The sequence below is a fragment of the Rhinopithecus bieti genome, unplaced genomic scaffold (assembly GCF_001698545.2).
Source record: "Rhinopithecus bieti isolate Rb0 unplaced genomic scaffold, ASM169854v2 scaffold_19459, whole genome shotgun sequence".
Lineage (NCBI taxonomy): Eukaryota > Metazoa > Chordata > Mammalia > Primates > Cercopithecidae > Rhinopithecus > Rhinopithecus bieti.
In genome coordinates, this window is record NW_016809864.1 from 1271676 (window position 1) to 1291387 (window position 19712).

Genomic DNA, 19712 nt, shown 5'->3' on the forward strand with positions numbered 1-19712 from the left:
TCAGTCCATTGAGAATGGACTAATTCTCAATGGACTGATACAACATACATATGTGTTTTACATACATAGATATACTCAAGGCTGGGTAATTTATAAGGGAAAGAGGTTTAATTGACTTACAATTCAGCATTGCTAGGGAGGCTTCAGGAAACTTGCAATCATGGCAGAAGGGGAAGCAGACACGTCCTTCTTCACATGGCAGCAGCAAGGAGAAGAATGAGTGCTCAGCAAAGGGGAAAGCCCCTTATAAAACCATCACATCTCATGAAAACTCACTCTCACGAGAACAGGATGGGGGACACCACCCCCATGATTCAATTATCTCCACCTGGTCCCTCTCACAACATGTGGGGATTATGGGAACTACAATTCAAGATGAGACTTAGTTGGGGACACAGCCATACCATATCATACATGTACATGTATGTATATTTCCACATATGTCAAACTGTCCACTTAGGATTTGTGATGTATATATCCCCATCTTAAAAAACATTAAGATTCCTAAGATTCTGCCCTAGACCCATTGACTCCTTGCTTGGAGGGATCCCCAAGCACTGCGTCAGGAGTTGTTATGCTCAGGAGATTTTGAAAACCGCCCTTCTAAGACTACAGACCGCACAGCCTGTCTGCCATGCCTGCTCAGAGTGCACGGTGGCTTTTCTGAATGCATTGGCTTTCCCGGAGAACTGGCTGCCAAGGAGGACCACGCCACGGGCCCACACTGTGGCTTCCGTCATGATCCCAGGCTCCCAGATTCTTCTTTGTGGTGTTTTTGATGATTCCCAACAGACCGTTGAGTAATACTTTGATTGACCTCAGTTAGATACCTCAACGGCTCCAGATAACTTAATGGTTTATTTCCTCTTCACCCAAGAGCAACTGTGTTCAGTCTCGGAATGTGATAGAGATTTTCTTTGTTTGTTTTGTTTTTAGAGACAGGTCTCACCCTGTCGCCTAGGCTAGACTCCAGTGATACGATCATGGTTCACTGCAGCCTTGAACTTCTGGGCTCAAGCTGGGACTACAGGCACACACCATCACACCTGGCTAAAGCTGAGATTTTGAATCTCCAAATAACAGTAATAAGAAGAATAATAGCTGTTAACATTATCGAGTGCTTGCATTGTGGCCCGTACTGTCCATTCATACAGCCAAAGGATCAGTGATGACTACTACTACTACTGTCCTGAGTGCTTTCTGTACGTTTTCTCCATTCATCCTTACCACAACTTCATGAGGAAGTTTTGGCTTCATGGAACTGGGGCGTGGGGAGGGTGAGCAGTTTGCCCAAGGTCACAACACAGCTAGGAAGTGGCAGGTGTGAGATGTGGACACAAGCAGGCCAGTCCAAGTCCACGATTGAACCCAGAGCCTCCCAAACATGAGCACGTGTGGGGAGCCATGCACACTTCTTACATGCAGAGTGCTGGGCCCACCCCTGGAGATTCTGACTCCGTGGTGCAGGGCCAGGGCCCAATATCCTGCAGGTCTGACAAGCTCCGGGGTTGCTGTGCTGCCCATCTGAAGACAAGACTCTGAGTAGCAAGGCTCCAAACCATGCCCCCAGCAGGTGTCAATCGTGTTCTGCCTTTAGCTGTCCTGGGGGCCCGGCAGGTGAGCTGGTGCAGCGCTCACACAACAGCAGCCTGAAGGATAGGCGATGGGACAGCAGTGCCTGCCTTGCAGGTGGCTGGTAAGAACACAGAGGGAAATATGTCTGGCAAGGGTCCAACACCAAGATATCGAACTGTAGGCCATAGGCTGCAGCTGACTGATAGACGTGTTTTTTGCTGGCCAGCACAGCTTTAAAAGCTAGTTTAGGCCGGGTGCGGTGGCTCAAGCCTGTAATCCCAGCACTTTGGGAGGCCGAGGACGGCGGATCACGAGGTCAGGAGATCGAGACCATCCTGCAACACGGCTGAAAACCCCGTCTCTACTAACAAATACAAAGAACTAGCCGGGCGAGGTGGCGCGCCTGTAGTCCCAGCACTCCGGAGGCTGCAGGCAGGAAGAAGGGCGTAACCCGGAGGCGGAGCTTGCAGTGAGCTGAGTTCCGGCCACTGCACTCCGACCGGGGGACAGAGCAAACTCTGTCTCAAAAATAAAAAAAAAAAAAAAAAAAAAAGCTAGTGTATTCAGTGCAAACATGTCAGGATCAGGAGAGCCAGTGTTGGAATCTGGTTTTGCCTCTCTTCACAGTGAAAGCACTCACCATTAGTGGCCTGCATTTCTGCAGGCCAGGGGGCTGGGAGCTGGGAGTAGGGTTGCTCTTCAGTTGACCCCAGTGGCCTTGGGGCCCTCATCACCCAGTTTTCTTATTGGGCCCCATAATGGCATGACAAACCTGACATCAGACCTAAGTTTTGAATCCCTTCTCTACTGTCTCGTGTGCACGGGTACGTTAACGTTTTCTGAGATGTTTTTCTCAATCGCCAAAATGTGAAAGAATGAGCAGGATCATGTGAAATGGTGATGTCAGTAAAGCACTCAAGCCCAGTGGCGGCATTATAGAGGGATTCAGCAGAAAGTGACCTTTATGAAATCAGTTGGCTACTATAAGGAGGAAAAAAACCCGTAGTGTGCCTGTTGTGGCATTCAGAGTTGATATGTGATTTGTGATCGCAGGAAGTGGGCAGCTTTTTACCTCATCCATGGGTGGTTTGTGAACAATGCCCACACAGCCAGAATCTCCCTTACTCCCAGCTCTTTTGAACTTTGCCATCAATGAAAAGAATGTGGCATGTGTTTTTTTTTCTATTTGGGGTGGGAGGGGCGGGGGAAGGCGCTGTTCTCCGGTGATGCCTTTGAACTTCCTGGTGACTGTGCATCGAAGATGATCTCTTTGCTGGTTAAAAGTTAAGCTCTTCCCAGTTAGTGTGTTTAATCCCAGCAACCCAGAGGCTTACCTAATTCAAGTACATTAATGTGGTCATCTGCTTGTTACCTGGCTTATCTTTTCTCCAGCGAGAGTTAATCTGTTTTGTTTGTTTGTTTTTTTTTCCCTCTAGATTATTTGCTCTCAAATAACTATGTAAATTCTATCATCGTTCATAAGTTTGACTTTTCTGATGAGGAGATTATGGCCTATTATATATCGTTCCTGAAAACGCTTTCGTTAAAACTCAACAACCACACTGTCCATTTCTTTTATAATGAGGTAAGTAATTGCCAGAGGGGCACATGTGGGTGTAAAGCTAAACTAGTTATGGCAGCGCCTTAGATCTGGATGGTCTTGTGTCTGTTTACAAAGCTCTTATATGCTTGTTAGGATTTTCACGGCAATACTTTTGACTTTGGCATGCTTAAAAAAATTTTTTTTAATTAAATAAGTTACCTTTCTATTAAAAAAATTTAATTCTTTGTAGAGACAGGGTCTTATTATGTTTCCCAGGTTGGTCTTGAACTCTGGGGCGCAAGCGATCCTCCTACCTTGGCCTCCCAAAGTGTTAGGATTACAGGCGTGAGCCACAGCGCCTGGCCGGCCTTTCCATTTTTAATGTAAAATTCAGTTTGTTCTGAGAGCTTTATACTTGGCAGAGAGGAGACATGCCCAGATGTTGTCTTGGGGAAGTGTTGCCCTGTGGGAAAACATGACTGGAGCTCCAGTCGGGGCTGGCTTTGTCACTTCCCTGCTGTGTCACCTTCAGGAAGCCCCAGTCCCTTTCTGAACCTCAGTTTCCTCATCTGAGAAATGAGGATAAGAATATATATCTTGTAGGGTTATTAGGGGTTGGGTTAAATGAGATGATGTCTTCAAAGTGCCTAGTATGTACGTAGCTCCCTACAATCATAGACGTTGCTATTCTTGATAAGATAATGTCCCTGACATTCTTTGGGAGAATTATTAAAATGAACAACTTAAATAAATAAGTTGCTCCTGTCCTCACACCTAAAAGGAGTTTGAACAATAGGGTCAATGTATCTCCCATACTGAAAGGTCCAGGCACTGGCCATGCTGGGGCTGGTTCATCGTGTGCTTCAACCATATCAGCGAGGACCCAGGCTTTCCCATCTTGCTGCTCTGCTGACTATACGGTTGGCAGCCATCCTCAGGTTCAACCCGTCATGGTCACAGGGTGGCTGCAGCTGCCAAAATGCCTGATGAGATCACTTCCCTTCTTGTGTCCCTTTTTAACTTCCAAAGAAAATTTTCTCAGAAGGCTCCCACCAGTCTTCCCCTCATGTTTCCCTGCATCCCACTGAGTACTTCTTAGGTGTCAGGTGCTGGGGTAAGCACGGGACCAGAAATGATCTCATTTAATCCTGGAAACCATAAAGTAGATGTTATTATCCCCATTTTATAGATGTAGAAACAGAGGTTTAGAAATACTGCATTGCACAGGTTAGAAGTGGTAGAACAAGGCCGGGGGCGGTGGTTCACACCTGTAATCCCAGCACTTTGGGAGGCCGAGGCGGGTGGATCATGAGGTCAGGAGATGGAGACCATCCTGGCTAACACGGTGAAACCCCGTCTCTACTAAAAATACAAAATGTTAGCCGGGTGTGGTGGCGGGTGCCTGTAGTCCCAGCTACTCAGGAGGTTGAGGCAGGAGAATGGCATGAACCCAGGAGGCGGAGCTTGCAGTGAGCTGAGATCGTGCCACTGCACTCTAGCCTGGGCGACAGGGGGAAACCCCATGAAAAAAAAAAAAAAAAAAAAAAAAATAAGTGGTAGAACAGGTAATGAACCCAGATCTGACATTATTTGGACTTTTTTTTTTTTTAGTTATAATTTTAAAATAGGGATGAGGTCTTGTCACATTGCCCAGGCTGGTCTGAACCTCCTGACCTCAAGTGATCCTCCCACCGTGGTCTCCCAAAGTGCTGGGATTCTGGGCATGAGCCACCACTCCCAGCCAATGAATCAGTGATTACTACTACTCCACTACTACTGCTCTTTTTTCTTTTTTTCTTTTCTTTTTTTTTTTCCTGAGACAGGGTCTTGTTCTGTTGTCCAACATGGAGTGCAGTGGCACGATCACAGCTCACTGCAGCCTCCAACTCCTGGGCTCAAGCCAACCTCCCACTTCATCCTCCCAAGTAGCTGGTGCTATTGGTATGCACCACCACACGGACTTGGACTCTTTTCTGCTTCTTCCGTGGCTTTGCCTTCCCATCCATTTCCACATTCCCCATTGGGAATGAACCACTGACTTAACAGTTCACATTGGCAAGGTTTTTTTTTTTGGCTTTTTCTGAAGTTTCTGACGGAATTCAGAGAGTTGGGGTGAGGCCAGGCCTGGCTTATGGGCTTGTAATTTGTTTTCGTTATTTCTTTTGTTTTAGCACACCAATGACTTTGCCCTGTACACAGAAGCCATCAAGTTTTTCAACCACCCTGAAAGCATGGTTAGAATTGCTGTAAGAACCATAACTTTGAACGTCTATAAAGGTGAGTGTCCTCATGGGCTTGTGTCTCGGCTGATTTCCGACTTGGCAGCAAGCGCTCCCGTGTGTGTGCGTATGGCTCTCTGATTGTCACGAGGGAGCGCAACGATGATGAGCCATGGCAGCTTCTGTCATGAAAAACTTGGAATCCCCTAGCATTTAGCTGGCCGCTCATGGAAATCCTTGCCTTCTCCAGGCATGTGGAAGTCTTGCTCATGCTGCTACATGAGAGTAGGATGTCCTGAGAGGCACGTGTGGGATTCAGAGTGACTATGTTTTAGAATTTGAGAAAGCAAAATTGTCTTTTTAATGTGTCATTTAAATTTTTGTGTCTTGGCTTGTGAAGTATACTTTAATACAGCTAAGTAATTTGACTTTTAAGTAATATTTAAAAGCATGTCACACTGTGAACAGCAGGGGGCAATGTTGTATTCCCAGCAGGCTGCAAAGCGCAGCACTAACAAATTCCTCCTTTCCCTCAAGATATTCTTAATGCCCAAAATATTGCGCCAGGGAAAAAGCCATTCCCCCACTCTCTGCTGCACTGACACAAAGTCTTCCTGGCCACAGGTTTCCTGAACTGGAATTGCCCTTCCAAGGCGATGCTTGGAAGTTCTCTGCCTAATGCCTGGGTTATTTTCCCTGGAGTCACCACAGTAGAGATGGGACTATTTTCTCAGGGATGAAAGGGCTTTGACTTTCATGAATCAAAATGTTATTACTCCCTAATGAGGGTGGGGGCACCTCAGGGACTCACTTCAGCCTAGCACTGGTCTTACATTAAATTTAAGAACCTTTCTAAGAGCCCAGCTGGACCCATCCAGGGTCGCAAACTGAGGACCTGTGGGCCATATCCAGCCATCAGACATGTTTTAATTGGCTTAGTTTTTCAAAAAATATGTAGTTGCCAGTATTTAAAAATTGAGAGGTCTTCCATGAAAATCTGGATTTGCACCTTGAAGATGCAGATTGGGCTAGTTGAAGCCCACAGTCCTGCAGGGGTAGGGGGTCAGCTGGCACAGAAGCAGCTGCCCCTTTGGGGTCAAGGCCCATGCTCCCAGGTCACATGCTGGACCTCTGGCCACCAGCCAATCGGGCAGGCTTCTAAGTGTGTGACCCTGGTCCAAGCCACAGTTGGTTCTGCTGCCTCCTGCTCTGTTTTCTGCTGTCCCCTTCTAACATTCTCTCTCTGTGCAGATGCCTCCCGCCCTAGCCTCTCTCCCTCTGAGCAGCTCTCTCACCTTCCCAGGTCCTAATCCTGTTAACTGTTGTCTGTTTTTTGCCTTTCCTTCAATGACGATTCCTGTGTTCGTTATTCCAGTGTCATGTAAGTTATTAACCTCTGGTTTTCTGCTTTCTTTATTTATCCTTATGTATAAATACAGGAACCTTGCTTGAGAATGGTGTAATTCTCAGTGTAGTCTAGCTCAATCTGCTACTGATAAGTAGGCTCTCCCGTGCACTAATAATGTTTAGCTCAACTAATTTAAGTAAAATATCATAGGAACTGCCTTGATGACTATAGTTTTATGAATAAGATAAACATTTTTAAGTATTTCCAGGAAAGACAGACAATTTCAGATTATAGCAGAGGGCTTTTCTTTGTGGTTTTGGGTTTTGCTTTGTTTTGTTTTTTTTTTAATCTTCCCCAAGTTATTTTTGGTAGCTTGACTTTTTTTTCTTCTGTGAATTTTCTCAGTGGATAACCAGGCCATGCTGCACTACATCCGAGATAAAACTGCTGTTCCTTACTTCTCCAATTTGGTCTGGTTCATCGGGAGCCACGTGATCGAACTTGATGACTGCGTGCAGACAGATGAGGAGTAGGTGACACCCCCAGGGCCACTCAGTAGATAGACAGGGTGGTTACGGGAGAATTCTGTTTTTGTCAAGGAAAAACAAACACATTAACGGCACTCCCCTACCTCTGTGTAGCCTGGACTTCCGTACTCTAAAAGGTCCTGCTCACCAATTTGTAATAATGAAACGCTGGAAACAACTCAGACGCCTCCCAGAGCAGGTGGGGTAAATCAATTCACTACAGCCATAGATGGGGCCGCTAGACAGCTGGTGAGAAGGTCAAGGGCCTCTATCAGCTGATGAATGCATTAACATAATGTAGTCTATCTGTACAATGGAGTAGTGTTTGGCAATAAAAAGGAATAGAGCGGGCCAGGTGCAGTGGCTGATACCTGTAATCTCAGCACTTTGGGAGGCCGAGACAGGTGGATCACGAAGTCAAGAGATCGAGACCATCCTGGCCAACATGGTGAAACCCCATCTCTATTGAAAATACAAAAATTAGCTGGGTGTAGTGGCACACGCCTGTAGTCCCAGCTACTTGGGAGGCTGAGGCAGGAGAATTGCTTGAACCCAGGAGGCGGAATTTGCAGTAAGTAGAGATCGTGCCACTGCACTCTAGGCTGGCAAAAGAGCAAGACTCAGTCTCAAAAAAAAAAAAAAAAGGAATGAAGCGCTGACACTTGGTATGGCATAGATGAACCTCAAAAGCATTATTCCTAGTGAAATGCCCAAAATAGGTGAATCTATAGGGGCAGAAAGTAGATTGGTGGCTAGGATGTTGTGTGGGGACTTAGGAAGCAACTGCTAATGAGTATAGGGTTTTTTTTTCTTTTTTGAGATAGAGTATTGCTCTGTCACCCAGGCTAGAGAGCAGTGGGGTGATCATGGCTCACTGCAGCCTTGACCTCCTAGGTTTAAGCAATCCTCCCGCCTCAGCATCCCAGGTAGCTAAGACCACCAGGCCTAAGCCACCAAGCTCAGCTAATTTTTTTGATTTTTAGTAGTGATGGGGTTTCGCCATGTTGCCCAGGCCGATCTTGCATTCCCAGGCCCAAGCAATCCTCCTGTCTTGGCCTCCCAAAGTGCTAGAATTACAGGTGTGAGACACACATCCAGCCAAGTAAGGGGCTGCTTGCTTTTTTTTTTTTTTTTTTTTTTTTTTTTTTTTTTTTTGAGTCAGAGTTTTGCTCTGTCACCCAGGCTGGAGTGCAGTGGTGCAATCTCGGCTCACTGCAACCTCCGCCTCCTGGTTTCAGGTGATTCTCCTGCCTTACCCTCTGAAGTAGCTGGAATTACAGGTGTGTGCCACCACACCCAGCTAATTTTTGTATTTTTAGTACAGATGGGGTTTCACCATATTGGCCAGGCTGGTCCTGAACTCCTGACCTCATGATCCTCCCACCTTGGCCTCCCAGAAGTGCTGGAATTACAGGTGTGAGCCACAGCGCCTGGCCGTAAGGAGCTTTTTTGCAGGGGGATAACAGTGTTCTAAAATCGACTGTGATCATGGGTGGGCAACTCTGTGAATCTACCAAAAACTGTGACATTGTCTACTTTAAATAATTGAATGTTATGGTATGTGAATTATACTTCGATAAATCTCTTTTAAAAAAGAGATTAGGATGGTGCTTTTGTCCTCAGAGGGATGATTAGAAGTTCCAGAGCAGGATTTCTTTCCCTTGGCTCTATTTACCTTTTGAACTGGGTACCATTGTTGTGGGGGCTGTCCTGTGCATTGTAGGCTTTTTAGCAACATCACTGGCCTCTCTACCTGCTAGATGCCAGTAGCACCCCTCCCCAGTCGTACCAACCAAATATGTCCCCAGACATTGCCAAATGTCCCCTTTAAGGCAAAATCACCCTCACTTGAGAACCACTGCTCCAGGGTGACAGCTTTACCCAGGCCTGGTGAGAGGTGCACCTAAATGGGGTCAGGATGCTAAAGGGACCCGATGAGAAGTGTCCTGGGGGAGGGGAGCTAGGCAGATAGAATATGAGATCTGATATGGGGGAAGAAGCAAGGATGGGTAGATGGCAGACCCAGCGGAGCAATTGGGAAAGCCAGAAGCCTTGTGGATTTAAACAGTCGTGGATGCGAGACATAATGAGACACTTAACTACAGAAAGAGCAAAGTTATACAAGCAAGGAAATGAAATCATAGTCCTCTATTTGGCTTCACGGTGAATATTATGACATCAACCCCAATTACTGATGACTACTTTGGGGGAAGGGGCAGAGAGAACGGAAGAGTTCTGTCATAACAGGAGGTCAATAGAAAATACCTAAAATGGCTCAATTGCAAAACAGAAGTCCATGCAGACTTTCTAGAAATATGGGAGGAACTATCTGTAGAAACAAGTAACTGCCTCTGGACAGTGGGGAGAAGTAGAGGAGGGCTGGGTGTGGTGGCTCATACCTGTAATCCCAGCACTTTGGGAGGCTGAGGTGGGCAGATCACTTGAGGCCAGGAGTTGGAGACCAGCCTGGCCCCATCTCTACTAAAAATAAAAAAATTAGCCAGACATAGTAGTGCACCCCTGTAATCCCAGCTACTAGGGAGGCCAAGGCATGAGAATTGCTCGAACCTAGGAGGTGGAGGTTGCAGTGAGCTGAAATTGTACCACCGTACTCCAGCCTGGGCGACAGAGCAATACACTGTCTCAAAGAAAAGCAAAAATTAATGGAGGATGCGAGCCTGGGCCAGGAGCTGCTCTTTTTCGTTATCAACTTATCAATGGTATTTGAGTTTTAAACCTAGCCGCGTATATTACTTTGATTTTTTTTAAACCAAAGTATTAAAAAGTGAGGTATTGTAAATATACCATTAGAGAAAATGTTCCAAAGTAAGTGCAAAACATTGTGCATAAATGTTCTAGGCCTCAGGCACACGGTGGGTTCGTAGACATTCATTATACTGTTAGGCTTTACAACATATTTAGCAAATATCTTTTTTTCTTTTCTTTTTTGAGATGGAGTCTTGCTCTGTCGCCCAGGCTGGAGTGCAATAGTGCAGTCTTGGCTCACTGTAACCCACCTCCCAGGTTCAAGTGATTCTCTTGCCTCAGCCTCCTGAATAGCTGGGACTACAGGTACATGCCACCACACCTGGCTATTTTTTTTTTCTTGTATTTTTAGTAGAGAGAGGGTTTCACCATGTTGGCGAGGTTGGTCTCGAACTCCTGACTTAAAGCAATCTGCCTGCCTTGGCCTCCCGAAGTGCTGGGATTACAGATGTGATCCCAGTCTGTACGCAGGTGAAATATCTTGTTGAAGTATAAGAAATAATTGGCCGAGCATAGTGGCTCACTCCTGTAATCCTACCACTTTGGGAGGCCGAGGCTGAAGGATCACTTGAGTCCAGGAGTTTGAGACCAGCTTGGGCAATATGGTGAGACCCCTCCACCCTCTACAAAAAAATTTTAAAAATAGTTGGGCATGGTGGCAGGTGCCTGTAATCTGAGCTACTTTAGAGGCTGAGGTGGGAGGATCCCTTGAACTTTAGGGTTGAGGCTGTAATGAGCTGTGCTCATGCCACAGCACTCCAGCCTGGGTGACAGAACAGGACCCTGTCTCAAAAAATAATAATAATAAATAAATAAAAGGAATAATTATCCAGAATTACGTAAAAGAAGCAGAATTCATCTTTTTTTACCTTTTTTTTTTTCCAAGTATATACAGTTAGATGGATAGAAATGTGACATCTGTATTTAGATGTGACTACTACTAGGAGAGGTAAAAATGTAGAAAAAACAGACATTAGGGTTATAAGTTCCAAAATGTTAATAGTGAATATCTGTTAGTGGTGGGGTTGAGACTTTGAATTCTATTTGCTTTTGTATTTTAATTTGCCGTTGTCAAAAATGACCATCTATCAGTTGGGTAATAATAATACAAACAAAATGCCTAGCTAGTATTTGCTGCATACTGGTTTGGAGGTGGTGAAAGCATCCCCACCAGCTGTTTCTGGAGTGTGAGATTGACTCCACCCAAGAGACATTACCCCTGGCCCCCCACCCCCAGCACGCTGTTGCTAACTGCAGGGAGACGGAGACCTCCAGGGCAGGGGCCTGGGGGAGGGGTGTCATGTCTTTGCTGTATGTCTGCATGTCTTCAGGGCCACTGGGGTGGCCACAGCTGTGGAGGCCTGCTTTTCTCTTAAGAACTCCTCTGGAGCTTTTTAATTACAGTGGATTTATTGCTCCATTAATGCTGCTTATCTGGGGAGCCAGGGGATCTTGCCACAGTGGCTAGTAGCTGTGCTTATGCAGTGGCTTGCTGGAAGAACTTAGCAGCGTTTTGCTTTGTTTACCACTTTCTGGGGGACCCCAGCCGTCCCCTAAAATTGATTGCAGTAAACCTGCCCATTTTCCCTTGTGTATCTCCCCAGCAGTGGCCAGGATAAGTGTCTCTTGAGACTAACTCAGATATTGGTTATATGGATGAACCCCCAGTGACCTAAGTCTCAGGCCGTTGATGTTAGGCTCAAAGGCTCTTAGTGTTGGCCTCCAGGCTGAGGTGGTCATTTCTCGTGGCAGGCACCGGAATCGGGGGAAACTGAGTGATCTGGTGGCAGAGCACCTAGACCACCTGCACTATCTCAATGACATCCTGATCATCAACTGTGAGTTCCTCAATGACGTGCTCACGGACCACCTACTCAACAGGCTCTTCCTGCCCCTCTACGTGTACTCACTGGAGAACCAGGACAAGGTGGGTCCGGCCCCATGGCTCCCGCTGGCTGAAGGCCATCTTCAGAAGTGGGGAAGAACAGTCCCTAGTCCCCTGGAATGGGCCTGAGCATTGCAAACCAGGACTGAGGTGGTTGTTGTTGTTGTTTTTGACAGAGTTTTGCTCTTTTACACAGGCTGGAGTGCAGTGGTGCGATCTTGGCTCACTGCAACCTCCGCCTCCTGAATTCAAGTAGTTCTCCTGCCTCAGCCTCCCGAGTAGCTGGGATTATAGGAGCATACCACCACACCTGACTAATTTTGTACTTTTTAGGAGAGATGGCATTTCACCATGTTGGTCAAGCTGGTCTCGAACTCCTGACCTCAGGTGATCCACCTGCTTGGGCCTGGAATTACGGCCAGGACTGAGGTTTTGAGCCCAAGGGAGATTCCTTTCAAAGCATGCTGGCTTTCCTCTCCTTTCCTCTTATATCCTGAGACAGAGACAGAGTATGTGTGTGAGAAGACTATAAAAGTGAATAAGGAAAGATTACCGACTTCAGGAGGAAACAGGAAACATGTAAAAATGTAGGGTTTTGGTTTCTGTGTATCCTTCCCTGAAGTGTTCTCCTCCCCGGTAACTTTTCCTGGTAGTTGCCAGAACCCACTGATTTGCAGAAGATGCAGACAGCGACAGAACTTGCGCAGCACGGAGGGAAGCCATGGAGCACACTCAGGGAAGGGTCCCAGGGTGGTGACCGTCCACTGTTAGCAGGCCTCAGAGGCCTGTGGGGATGACGGCTGGTAACATGCAGGGCCTCAGTTTCTCTCCCAGTCTCAGGGATTCTGGTTCTGTTGCTCTGGGGTGGGGCCAGGAATCTGTGTGTCTCACCTATCCCTCAGGTGATTCTGATTCTGTGCTGCTGGTTCTCAGGGCCCCCTCCGTGAGGAATGCTGCTTCTGGAGGGGAGGCCTCTGTGTAGTTCCTCTGGAGGTAAAGGGGCCTCAGCAGGAGGCAGGACAGAGCCAGCTGGTCACCATGCAGAGGTGTCCCAAGGGGATGGAGTTTTGAGGATTCTCACCACAGATGAGTAAATAAAAGAAAATGTATTTTTAGTAGAAACAGGGTTTCACCATGTTGGCCAGGCTGGTCTCGAACTCCTGATCTCAGGTGATACGCCTGCCTCGGCCTCCCAAAGTGCTGGGATTACAGGCATGAGCCACCGTGCCTGGCCAGGACTGAGGTTTGAGCCTGAGGGAGATTCCTTTCCTTTCAAAGCACGCTGGTTTTCCTTTCCTTTCCTCTTATTTCCTGAGGCAGACAGAGCATGTGTGTGAGAAGACTGTAAAAGTGAATAAGCTCCTTAGCTTTACCAGAGGCGGCTCTGGGAGGCACAGACAAAGTATGAGAATTGGAGTTTTCAGACCTGGGTTCAAATTCTGCCTCTTCCCTTTCCTAACTCTGTGACCTAAAGCAAATAACCTGAGCCCGTTTCTTCAGCTGCAAAATGAGGGCCTAACGATTCTTCTCTCACAGGGTGGGTGTGAAATGGAGCATCTTGAAATTCAGTATAAACGAGGGGCTTTTCCAAGGCCACAGTGCCCTAAACCTCCTCCCCCATGCTTTGAAAATAACTTCCCGAGAACAAGCCTCCAGGAGGCCTCTCCTGCCGGGTCATCCAGTGCCCCAGCTGTTGGAAATGAACGTGCTTGGTAACTTAAGGAGCAAGTTCTCGGGGGTCAGCCTCTCATCTGTGACTAATGGTGAAAGGTTTCTCAGGTGGAAAAATAGTGGCCTTACAAACAGTATTGAGTGGGATTTTGCAGAGTGGACTTTGAGTAGCATCCGGAAAGGACAGCCCTAGGGCCATGGAGGAAGTCAGTGGGACAGGATGCCCTTGTTCACACAGAAGGCTTTTGGCTTTGTGTATTTTGTGCTGCTCGGTTGTGTGACCTGATCTCTCTCTTTCCTGCCACCCCCCACTAGGGAGGAGAACGGCCGAAAATTAGCCTGCCGGTGTCTCTTTATCTTCTGTCACAGGTATGCTTGATCATTCACCAATGTCCCCACTACATTTGGGGTCCCTTGGTGTGCCACTGCCTTGCAGGAAATCCCCAGGCCTTATCACCCCATCTTCTCTGTGTCCCCCATCCTAAAGTAAAATAACAGCAAAACAAAGGGGCTTTCTGTTTTCCAGGCACTAAATAGAGGTAGTGTGTATCTTTTTCATGGTAGGAGATGGAAATCCAAAGAGAAATGAAAAATAAACCAAACCTGACTTGTGTAGTTGATTTTTTACCATGAAGACTGAGGTTTCCAAAACAACTGAGTGCTTGAAATACCCTGGAAATGTGGGCTGCAGCGCTTTTAACTCATGCAGCTTTGAATGAAGCCCCACATTGCAGAACCCACAGCGTGCATACATATAGCAACCTTGGTGTAACAAACTTCCTGAAATGAGGCTATTTTTAAAGGGCTTTATCGCGGTTCTAGTTCCCAGATTACCTCGTGGAAGGGATCTTGTAGCAGCCTTAGCTCTCAGATTTGTGTCTTGAGCCAATTTGTCTCCCTCCCCTCCTTAAACAAGTGTGTTTCCTTCGTGTAATTATGTAATATTTACAAGAAGGGAAAAACTCCATGGCGACCCAGTTACATAACTTTAAAAATATTTTTATTACAAGCAGTCCAGACTCTCAGGGCATCTCATTAGACTATCAAGTAGTCCAGCATTTACCCAGAACTCTGTTTCCGCTTTTGCAATGGCACAGGTATTTGCTTTGATGAGGAACTGTCCTTCTAACTTGATCCCCAGCTGTTTTGAATTTGGGGCGGGGTTTTTTCTTTTTGGCCCAGGAGGAGAGGTTCAGAGGCCACCTCCTCCGCAGCAGGTAGGCCGATCCGGACATGTCCTGACTATCACTCACAGCCGGAAGTCCTATTCTGGGGCTCTGTTTGCTTAGAGCTCTGCACGGGCCAACTTTGTCTGAATGCTGCTCTGTACGGCGCTGAGCGCAAACCCCAGCCTCTCCTGGCAGCTTTATTCTGCTGCCTCTTTCCAAGTCTGCCGGCATCTCCTGCTTGGGATTCTGGGAGTCCAGCAGGACCCAAGCAAACCAGTTCTCAGCCCCAGGAATCACATGGAAAGCATCCCCAGGACCCTTCAGCTGCTGGAGCATTGCCCGGGCAGGGTCTCCTCCAGAGAGCATGGCCGCCAGCCACCCACGGTGGGAACGTCAGTGGAGAGAGTTACGCCTTTTCTCTGAGACTCCTCCCTCGCCGGTTTGCTTTGTAGAGAACCAGGAGCCCATGCACCCAATTACTTGTCTCAATATCTCACAGAAAACATAGCTTGTAATTCGGTATTCCTTAAACTTGAGTAATAGATCCCTTTTAAAAATAAACAACGTAGAGCCCTGTTTCCCGCTGCATTTTCATTTAACTTAATGAAAATATGACCTAAATGTGTGGAAAACCTAAATCAGGTATAAATCCTGTGTCCTTAAAGCCCCTACCTCAATATTAAATCATTGCATACTTGCAAATTATTTTACAAGCATAGCTAGAAAACCATGAAAATTTTCGTGGATGACATGAATTTGGTGTGACAGGTGATGCTGTCCTCCTAGAACTAAACTGCTAACAGAGTGTGGTGTGGGCAGCTGGGCCAGGCTTTTTGAGTCTGGCCTGCACGTGCTTCCATGTACCCTGCAGTTCCTCCCCCTCCCTCTTTTTCGGGTTCAGAGCCAGGAAGATGAGCACTGTGCCTGTCCACAGGCAGGAATTGTTTGCTTTGTTCAGGGGATCCTTTGTAGGTGCTCACTGAATGCTTGTGGACTGAAAAGAACAAGGAATAAATGATCAGTTAAGGCTGCATTCGTACAAGGTACGTAACATCTGAGAATGAATGGCCACAGTGATCAGTGTTTTGTTTTGCTGGTAGCGTGATGTGTGGCAGGAATTTGGCCATAAGGAAGGTGAGAAGAATCATCATTGCTAACATTTGAGGGCCTGCCAAACCTTGGACATGGGTTAACTCATTGAATCATACTGTGCGGTCTCTGTATTAGAAAAGGTTCCCAGTATTTTAAAAAAAGATTTTTATCGGCCATTTTTTATAGGGAGGTGCCACATGGCCATTCTGCCTGTACCTTTTATCTAATTTGAATTCTATGTATTTGTTGGAATAATATATTCCCCTTGTTCAAACAGTACAAAACATGGCATGGGAAAAGTCCCTCTCTCAGTCTATACCCTGGGCACCCAACCTCACTCCCCAGAGGCAGCCTGTGTTGATTTTTATCTTCACTTTTAAAAAATAATTTTTTTAACAACGTTTTTTAAAGTTAAAAAGTTCAAACAGGTAAAAACCGGGTTTCTTTTCTAGTTTTGTTCAGGCTCCTAACTTCTATCTCCAGAGACAATTAGGGTTACCGGGTTCTCGTGTGTCCTAACAGAGACATCTCAGGGCTTCTCAACTAGGGGTAATTTTGCCCCTCAGGGGGTACCTGGCAATGTCTGGGGAGACACATTCAGTTGTCATGACTGAGGCTGGGGTGTCACTGGCATCTAGTGGGTAGAGGTCAGGGATGCTGCTAAGCAGCCTGCAGTGTCTGGGACAGCCTCCCTCAACACTCAGTTACAGCCCCAAGTGTCAGTGCCAAGATTGAGAAACCTTGGCCTATGCATATGTAAATAAGCAAATGCAAACATGCACACGCTTTTGTATACAAATGGTAGATAAGCCACACCCTGTGCTACACCCTCTTGCCTTTACATTTTTAAACAAAATAGCAGGCGTGTCTAGGCCAGCTTTGCAAGACAGTTTTGAATACCCTGATTCTTAAAGCTGGTCCTCTGAACATTGGGCAACAGGTGTGGGAGCAGGGCCAGCTTAGCCCAGAGCCAGCCCTCTGATTTTACATCCTGGCCCGGTTGGGTCTGCCTCTGTCTCGTGTGGTTTTCAGCCCCAGAGTTCGCATACCTACTGGCGATGCTGTGGAATCCCTGTGTGCCAAAACCCACTACAGGGTCAGAGCTTCTTCCCGTGATGGAATCTCTGTGTAGCCAATCCTCTGCCAAGTCCTTGATTGGAACAAAACTCTCCGGCCCCTTCTTCTTGTATCACTAAAGTATTGGGACAGTGCCTTCTAGTCTTCTCATAATCAAATTTGACACTAAAATGCCCGTGGAAAGGAAGGAGTGTGCTGGTTTGGCTGTTCTTTCCCGCATTGCTCCACTTCAGCCGGATTTGGCTTTACCCAGCCATGAGGGACAGTCTCGCATTAATGCATTTCCTTCCGAGGAAGAGCAGCCAGCCAAATAGGCAACAGTCTGAAGGAGAGGCTGACCTTACGAGAGTAGAACTGAGTCCTGCTTCCTGTGCCTCATTCTTCGGATTTTACATCGTAGGAATTACTGCTTAATACAGGACTTAGGTAGCCCAGCCTGGTCGCTTCTGATCCAGGAAGCAAGAGGTTGAAAATACGGCACACTTTCATGCAAATCCCGTTTCTTTTTTTCCATCAGGTCTTCTTAATTATACATCATGCACCGCTGGTGAACTCGTTAGCTGAAGTCATTCTGAATGGTGATCTGTCTGAGATGTACGCTAAAACTGAACAGGATGTTCAGAGAAGTTCTGTAAGTCATTAGCTTTGGGATTGTTTGACCTTAGTAAGAAACCATTGCTCATTTTGCTAATCCGTGTTTCTCTAAAATCAGAAACTAACGTTCTGAGTATATAGCAGTGATGATGCATAAGCTAGTCCAGGATTCAATGAACCTAATCAGAGTCTTGATTGCATACCCAAGAGAAGCGGGGGTCAGGTACCACCTGGATTTGATTGATTGTGTGTTCTTAAACATGGAATTGTACCACTCTGGGCCTTAGGTTGCGTATCTGTGAGACACTGTTATCGGGACACAGAAAATGCCTTATCAGAGGAGCTAATGTCTACAGAAGCTGGGTGATGAACATCCATGAATGACTCAGGCCCCAGGTGAAGGCAGTAGAGAGTGGTGAGGGGTGTGGCAAATTGGAGCGTATATGCCACCTTGGCGAGCAGCTCCTGTTCCACCCTAGGCTGCTGCTGTTCTGCAGAAATATGGATATAGGATTACTAAGTTTTTTTCATGTTTCTAGAGAAGCAGGAAATCTGCATTGTTATGTGTAATCTCTAGTTTTAAATGATCATCCAGCTTTGGACTAAGTAGCATGTTTGTGGTCTGCAGGAGTCTTGGAGTTCCATTTGGTACACTACTGAGGGAAAACACCTGATGGCCAGTGTTGTGACTTCTTCTGAAGCTTTCCCATCTTGTCCTTTGTATATCTCTGCTGTCATCCCTCACATCCTGCTCACATGTCCTTAGCTCCAGCTGCCTTATTCCTGGTCTGACTTGCTTTTCCCCTAGCATGTCCAACGTTTGTGCCTTTGAACCTGTGCCTTTACCATACCCATAGCCTGGTTCCTGATGCACCTGGTTCCCTCTTTTCAAAGATCTTATCCACTCTAAGCTCCTTATGTCAGGGATCTCACCTGTCACTGAATAAGCTGCAGCCTGGGCTGCACAAATACTCATCTCACTTATGCTGAGCCCAGGCTGCAGCTGATTCAGTGACAGGTGAGATCCCTGCCATAAGGAGCTTAGAGTGGGTAAGTGAGATGAGCATGGTGTGTTTTATACAAGGGCTGTTTCATACAGGTTTCCTCTCTGCAGCCTGGTGCTCAGGCAGTGGCCAGGCTGGTAAAAGGACCAGCTCACCCTGGGGTAATAGATTTGCTGCCCCACCTGCATGAATGGGTGAAATGTGACCCTGTGGATGAAAGGCCAGCACTACATGGAGTACAATTACAAGAGGCCCCTGCCCTTCCGCTGTTTTTGGTGTATGATGGTCTGGCCAGGTCATTTTGTTATTCAGGGGAGCATTAGTGCCTCTGAAAAGCTTCCCAGAAACTCTGTGCTTGTTAGTGGTGGTGGCATTAGTTCAGCTGAATTGAATGGGGCCTTTTCATGGCCCCTGTCTGGCCTATCCCTTTCATAATTCATTCAGCAGTGTTGATGAAGCTCTTTCTTTGGGCCAAGTATCATGCTAGTTCTGGGGATACACAATGTCATAAATAGTCTGTGCCACATTCGAGCTTTACAGTACAGTAGAGAGATGAACATGGATCAGATATGCAAATAACTCACTCTCTCAACTCTTACAAGTGCTCTAAAGGGAAGAATTGTTTGGTGAGAGGATTTGGCCTAAAGGTGACAGGGGTGATGTGTTAAAGACTTTCCTAGCGGTCCATCTCATGACAACACACGATCTGGCAAATGTATAGCTGACTCAGAGTTTATGGGGCCCTAGATATTTCTCTGCAACTTTCTTAAAGTAGCATTTGCTAAATGAATGTAAGTCACGGAAAGCTGAGTCAGCAGAACCAGCAGGGCCTCCGGTTAGAGGTGCCCAGTGCCCCGCCAGCCACCTGGCCTTGGGCAGGTTCTTTCACTCCATTTAGAAAACAGGCAGCGCAAGCCCTGCTCTAGAGAGCTGATGGATATGGGGGCAAAATGTTAAGTGCCTGCTGGGCGCGGTGGCTCACGCCAGTAATCCCAGCAATTTTGGAGGCCGAGGCAGGTGAATTTCGAGGTCAGGAGATCAAGACCAGGCATGGTGAAACCCCATCTCTACTAAAAATACAAAAAAAATTGGCCGGGTGTGGTGGCGAGCACCTGTAGTCCCAGCTACTCGGGAGGCTGAGGCAGAAGATGGCATGAACCTGGGAGGCGGAGCTTGCAGTGAGCTGAGATTGCGCCACTACACTCCAGCCTGGGCGACACAGCAAGACTCCATCTCAAAAAA

The 19712-nt window shown here is 46.8% G+C and overlaps 1 protein-coding gene across 9 annotated transcripts in view; it reads left to right on the top strand.

The window, feature by feature from the left end:
* CLEC16A (C-type lectin domain containing 16A) overlaps nucleotides 1-19712 on the top strand; it is a 238974-nt gene that overhangs the window by 21939 nt on the left and 197323 nt on the right. For 7 of the 9 annotated variants that reach the window (XM_017890666.1, XM_017890669.1, XM_017890668.1 and 4 more), the window contains 7 exons: nucleotides 3012-3160; nucleotides 5290-5395; nucleotides 6713-6718; nucleotides 7091-7214; nucleotides 11731-11905; nucleotides 13850-13903; nucleotides 17390-17503. In XM_017890666.1, coding sequence (XP_017746155.1) covers nucleotides 3012-3160; nucleotides 5290-5395; nucleotides 6713-6718; nucleotides 7091-7214; nucleotides 11731-11905; nucleotides 13850-13903; nucleotides 17390-17503 — 728 coding nt within the window. The remainder of the gene's footprint in view (nucleotides 1-3011; nucleotides 3161-5289; nucleotides 5396-6712; nucleotides 6719-7090; nucleotides 7215-11730; nucleotides 11906-13849; nucleotides 13904-17389; nucleotides 17504-19712) is intronic. The other 2 variants (XM_017890673.1, XM_017890667.1) reach the window with 1 other exon arrangement.